A 6,401-nucleotide genomic window follows, 5' to 3' on the forward strand; every position below is an offset into this window, starting at 1 on the left:
AAACCTTCAGCAATAAACAGGCTAAGCGGTTCCCATCGAGCGTGATCTAAACAGTGAAGTGCAGTTTTGTGAATATTTTGTGTTGTGTTGTGGATACTGAAGCATAGCTGATTACTGGTGAGTTTTCTGATTATTACAATAAATCGTTTGGTATGTATTGGGCATGACTAATTCACTTTTTTCGAATGAGCGATCGAAGAGAGCGAATGGTGAAGAAAAAAGTGAATTAGAATGCCCAATACATACCTACTAATATTGTATTCTTGTGTCCAAAAATGGACTGACAGTAGTTGATAATAATATATAGCCTGACCAGGAACATAAAAACCCTCGCCATGTTGCGGAAAACTAATGGTACTAATTTCTTTTAATGGCAACAGTAACTGAAAACTTCATTGACATGTCATCTTGCATGTCAGTCTATTGCTGTCAAAGTGTAAACAAACTTTATTTTAAATGTGCGCAATTGGTTTTATGTATTAAATTGCTAAAATATTTTTATAGTCGTGAAAGAAAAGTGGTTCACAATGTGATAAAGTATTTGTCGAAGAGAAATACTAAGGGTTCGGACAATATTTTCATTGAATAATGTTTCCGACAAAGGTTGTCAAATTGACTGTCATGTTTATTGTATAGTACAGTCCACTATGAAAATTAGCTGTGGTTTGTTTCAACTACCTATTTTAAAAATTTTGTCACTTTCTAAGTGTTGAATTTTATGGGATTGGGAAAGAAGTACCGAGTTTGAAGCGTTCATGAGCAGACATTGCAGTTGAATATTCAAGTTCTGAATTTGATTATTGATGAATAATAAAATAAATCTACTAGCTCGATTGATGGTTTCATTTAATTTATTTAAATCAGGTTACCTATAATAATATTTTTTCGTTAATTTATGAAAATATCAAATTAGCCCGTAATCCTGAATCCTGATACATAAAGTTAGCCTATTAATTTAACACAGGTACGACTGTACTCAGTGTTGCACTATCAAATGCAATTGAGGCGCCTCTATGCCAGGGTTTTTATGTTCCTGGTCAGGCTATAATGATGATGAGTAGGTAAAAGGTCATTGCTTAACTTGTTATTTAAATCGTTCTATTTTACGAAAGATATTACTCTCATTAAAAATAATCGTTTATTACATTAAGTTATAAACGTATAAGTACTGAACATTTAATAAGTTATGACAAAATGTCTAAAACAAATCATACCTAATATGAAATTGAATTTGTTTTGTTATTTATTTTTCCATGAGAGGCAGCAACTTACGTATATAGTCGTTCTCTAATAGAATATCTTCTGTTCCAGACAATATCATGACTACATTTAAATAAATATACTAACAAAAACGTTTATGTTTGTGACACGTGTTGGAAAAAATAGGTTAAATCCATTCTTAAGAAAAATGTGTCTTCAAAAAACCACTGGCCTAAGTAAACGTTCGCCTGTTCGCCTAAAATGATGAATGCACGGAAAATCGAAAAGAATAACTTAAGTATAAGTTTGCCCTCCGAAGGGTGCTTGAAAGGGCTGTCGCTACCCGAAGGAACCCTCTGTTGACTTAAGAGGTTGTGGCCTCTTTAGTGGTAGATCGCCTTTTAATTCCCTCGAATTAAGCGTAGGGAATTATTATTATTATTATTGGTTTTGGGCCTTTATTTGCGCCAGCTCGACCAGGTTTGATCTATTGTGGCAGCCCTTGTCTTTAGAGTTCACTGCTTAGTCCCGTTGAGTCTATAAATTTCCAGATTCTTTGGAGCGTGATATCTGCTATCTCATCCGGGTGCATGATGTGTCGCCCGAGATGGATACTTCTTTTGCTCATAAGCGGGCCGCATGAGCAAAGAACATGCATGGCCGTTTCTTCTTCTGTATGGCAGAATCTGCACAGAGTTTCCTTGGTCATGTTCATGTTTGATTTGTGTTTGTTTAGTTTGCAGTGGCCGGTTAGTATTCTAGTCACTGCACAGGCTTTGTATCTTTTGAACTTTAGCAGTTCCTTAGTTACTTTGTTGCTATATCCCTGAATGAGTGCTTTTGAGTGTTTTTGTCCCGATGTGGACTTCCACCACTCAATAGCCTCTTGTTTGCAGAGGGCGGTTAGTAGCGTGGTGGCTCGTTGTTTGGTGATGCCACAGAACGGTTCTACGCCGATTTGAGGGTTATCGGCTCCATCTCTGGCGAGTTCATCTGCTACTTCGTTTCCTTCTATATTCGAATGTCCTGGTACCCATGTAAGCGTTACTTTGTTGGTATTTCCCAGTGCATTCAGTGTCTCGGTGCATGTTTGCACCAATTTTGACGTGTATTCGAAGGATTTTAAGGCCAGCAGTGCTGCTTGGCTGTCTGAGTTGATGTAGATAATGTGTTGATCCCGGAGGCTCCTTTCCAAGTTTATCTCTGCACATTTGTTTATGGCAAAGACTTTGTTTATGGCAGGTGATCCGTCTGCTCGTTTGCCTCCTATCACATAAAAAAAAAAAAAAAAAAAAAAAAGACTTCGGCTTGGAAGATTGAGGCTTCAGTCCCCATGTTTAGGCTAACTTTGATCTTAGGCCTCTCTCCGTAGATCCCGCAACCTACATCATTTTCCTTTTTGGATCCGTCCGTGTACCAGACGTGACTACCTTCCTTAAATGACATTTGGCCTTCTAGCCATTTGTCTCTAGGAGGTATGTTTACGGAATATAGTTTGGTGAAGTTACATTCCGTATGCATGTCGTCACTGGGCATGCACAGAAGTTTGTTTTCAAGTACTGATTCCTTGAGTCTTATCAGATTTTGAGAAGCCCATCTGACTTTCGTGCGGGTGCAGATTCTATATGTGCTCTGCTTGGCTTCTTTTTGCACATGCATATGCAGTGGTATAAGATCAAGCAGAGCATTTAATGCAGCCCCTGGTGTCGTTGATAGTGCTCCGGTTGCTGTGATGCAGGCTAGCCGTTGTAGGCTGCTCAGTTTCTGTATTGTTGTCATTTGGTTGACCTTGCTGCACCAGACGGCAGAGGCATAGGTTATTATCGGTCTCACGACCGCTGTGTACAGCCATAGGGCGATTGCGGGTTTTAGTCCCCATCTTGACCCTGCCATTCGACAACAACTCCACAGAGCCATTTTGGCTTTTTGAATGATGTTGTTTAGGTGCGAATTCCAAGTAAGCTTTTGGTCAAAAGTTACCCCTAGATACTTGGTTTCGCTTGAGAAAGGAAGAGTTTTTCCGTTTAACTGCAGATTTGCCAATTTTTCCAGTTTTCTCTTCCTCGTGAATGGTATTATCACTGTTTTATCCGCATTAATAGATAATTCGTTTTCTCTACACCACCTACTTATGGTGTTGAGAGCGCCTTGCATTAGACTTGAAATTGTGCTCAGGCAGGGACCTCTGATGATAACCACTAGGTCATCAGCATAGCCTTGAGTATCATAGTCTTTTTCTGCCATCTTAGTAAGAAGTTGATCTACTGCTAGTGTCCATAAAAGTGGGGATAGTACGCCTCCTTGTGGACATCCTCTTGTGGCAAGAAATTCAAGCTTTGCAGCATTGAGGGTTATGTTTACTACTCGGTTGGAGAGCATGTTTTTTACCCATCTGATGGTGCTTATATCAATCCCTTTTGCCTCCATTCCTTTTAGAATGGTTTCTATAGGGGTATTGTCAAATGCACCTTCAACATCGAGAAAAGCACATAGGGCCGTTTGCTTATCCTCTAGGGATTTTTGCACCTTATCGACCAGATCGAGCAGGGCTGTTTCAGTAGATTTTCCCTTTTGGTATGCATGTTGGTTGATGCTTAGTGGTCTTTTCACTAAGTATTTGGCTCTAATGTGCTGGTCTATTATCCTTTCCATGGCCTTCATCAGGAAGGATGTTAGACTTATGGGTCTGAAGGATTTGGGTTGTGAGTAGTCCCTTTTCCCCGTTTTGGGTATAAAACGAACTTTGACCCAATTCCATGGTTCTGGTATAATGCCCCAGGCGTAACTTGCTCTGAATATTTTTACCAGATGCGGGAGAAGTAAGTTATTACCTTTTTGTAGAAGAGCAGGAAAGATGCCATCTTCTCCCGCTGATTTAAATGGTTTAAACTTTTCCAAAGCCCATCTAATCTGGTTAGGCCTAAAGATATTGGTGGCCTTATTCCAGTCTGAGCATTTAGCCCTATGGAGTTCATCATTCCTTTGGGTATTGCTTTGTGTATTGATTTGGTACGAACCCAGAAAGTGTGAAGACCTAAGGAGATCGAGAGTCTCCATCTCGGTGTTCGTAAATGAGTTATCTGGCTTCTTTAGTAGTCCAAGATAGTTGTTTGGGGTCTTAGCGAGGATTTTGTGAATTCTTGCTCCTTTGTTAGTTTGTGCAATTTCTTCACAGAAGCGTCGCCAAGAGGCTCTTTTGGCTTTTCTGATTTGTTTGTTATATTCTGTTAGGGCCTTTCCGTACTTGTCCCAGTGGCACGGTTTGGCACGGTTGAATATACGACGTGTGATGGCTTTGAGCTTTTCTAGCTTCTTGTTCCACCACATTGGTGATTTGTTAGATTTTACTTCTTTTTCGGGGCAGCTTCGTTCGTAGGCATTGATTATGCCATTATTGAGCATTTTGACCGCGGCATTAAGAGATTTGTCGGCCGTTTGGTGTAGTGGTTCAGAACGGACTACTATGCCGAGAGGTCCCGGGTTCGATTCCCGGCCGGGCAGAAATTGAAATGATGAATTTTAATTTCTGTGACGGGTCTGGGTGTTACTATGTATAATATGTATGTATTTAAAAAAAAAAGAAAAAAGTATATAAGTAGTGTATCCGTCAAGCTAGCACCCATAACACAAGCATTAAGTTGCTTACTTTGGGGCTAGCTGGCGCTGTGTGAAATTGTCCAAAGATTTATTTATTTATTTAAGAGAGTCCGGTGTTTTGATGGTTTTGGGTATATCCTTTAGATTCTCACTGAGCAGGGTTATATACATATCCCAGGAGGTGTCTTTTGGATTTCTTACTCTTAGATATTGAGCTTCTACCAGCCCTGAAATATCAAAACGTATATGTCTATGATCAGACATTGAGTTTTCGCTGCTGACGTGCCATTTTGTTATACATTTTGACACATTTTCTGTTGCGAATGTTATATCTATTACTTCCTGTCTGGTTTTTGTTACGAATGTTGGCGTGTGGCCATTGTTCAGCACCTGTAGACAGTTAGATAGAAGAAAATCGGATAGTAACTCACCTCTCATGTTGGTATCCGAGCTTCCCCAGATGGTATGGTGGGCGTTAGCATCGCATCCCACTATCAGTTCCGACTTTTGTCTTCTAGAGTATTCCAGGACGTTAGTCAGTTCTTCAGTGGGATCTTGCTTATCTCCAGGAAGATATGCCGAGCAGAAGAGTACCTTGGACCTGTTTGGCCCTTTGACTTCTACGTACGCGGTGACAGTATCTTCGCTGCAAAGTTCTGGAACAGGTAAGAAGTTAGTATTTTTGTTAAACACGATACAAGCCCTAGGTTTGCGGCCTTTTTCGCATACAAGAATCTTACCAGCGTTGTTCAGACCGGCTACCATGGAGTCGGCGTTTATCCATGGTTCTTGAATGAGGGCGATGTCCAGGCCACCTTCGCTGAAGATCTTTTCTATGACCGCAGAGGCTGCGATAGCTTGGTGTAGGTTGGCCTGTAGTATCGCCATCCCCTTTGGGCGTTGAGGTTGGTGGGGACTATTGTGCTTGGGAGCCGCGGCGCCCTTGTGTGCCCCGCCGCCCTCGGTGCGGTCCTCTGTGCTGCCCCCTTCCTCTGGGCGGATGTGCGCCCCTTGTGGTCCCCCTGTTGGGGGGAAACCGCGTTCCCCTTCCCCTGTTTGGGAATGTGGAAGTAGAGGTTGAGGGGGTGGAAGGAGGGTTGACCCGTTGTGGTCCTGTGCGGACCTGCACAGTACCCTCAGGGGGGGTGGTTAAGTTTGTGGGTACGGGGGTAGAGGTGGTGGTGGTTGCGGCGGTGGTCGGGGGTTCAGCGGAGGGTTTGTAATCCTGTATGGGGCCCTTGATTCTGAACTGGACCTTTTTGAAGCCAATGTTGGCCTTTAGGTCCATCATCTTCAGGGCCTCAAACGAGTGGTCGTCTAGGGATACGGTCAGAGTTAGACCTCCCTTGTCAACCTTCGTATTAAGGACCTTCCAGTGCTCGGTGTTCAGACCCTCATTCTGAGCACCGAAGAATTCTAAGGCCCGCGTTGCGCTGCTGGCTAGGGAAAGTGCTTCTACCTATTGTTTTTATTTTTTACAATATCTAAGCTAGTGACGGTGGAAATCGATGTTAACTGTTAACTTACTAAAATACGATTTTGTTTCTAGTTACTGTACGGATTAAGTCGGTCATTATAATTCCAGGTGTCACGGTATTATTGTG

General features: G+C 41.9%; 1 protein-coding gene across 1 annotated transcript; it reads right to left on the bottom strand.

Moving 5' to 3' along the window:
* Window positions 1–4,893: 4,893 nt before the first annotated feature.
* LOC135078302 (uncharacterized) lies at window positions 4,894–6,088 on the bottom strand. The gene is made up of 3 exons (XM_063972900.1): window positions 5,932–6,088; window positions 5,538–5,849; window positions 4,894–5,453 (listed from the first exon to the last, which is right to left on the bottom strand). The coding sequence occupies exons 1-3, from the start codon at window positions 6,086–6,088 to the stop codon at window positions 4,894–4,896; spliced, it is 1,029 nt and encodes a 342-aa protein (XP_063828970.1).
* Between the last annotated feature and the right edge of the window lie 313 nt (window positions 6,089–6,401).

The sequence above is a fragment of the Ostrinia nubilalis genome, chromosome 14, assembly GCF_963855985.1.
Source record: "Ostrinia nubilalis chromosome 14, ilOstNubi1.1, whole genome shotgun sequence".
Classification (NCBI taxonomy): domain Eukaryota; kingdom Metazoa; phylum Arthropoda; class Insecta; order Lepidoptera; family Crambidae; genus Ostrinia; species Ostrinia nubilalis.

Bases quoted from the DNA above. Each gene is read 5' to 3' on its own strand.
- LOC135078302 (XM_063972900.1), bottom strand. From the start codon at position 6,088: ATGATGGACCTAAAGGCCAACATTGGCTTCAAAAAGGTCCAGTTCAGA. The intron at 5,850-5,931 runs GTACTGTGCAGG...ATTCCCAAACAG, and splicing joins CTTAACCACCCCCCCTGAGG to GGGAAGGGGAACGCGGTTTC. The intron at 5,454-5,537 runs GTAAGATTCTTG...TACCTGTTCCAG, and splicing joins AGCCGGTCTGAACAACGCTG to AACTTTGCAGCGAAGATACT.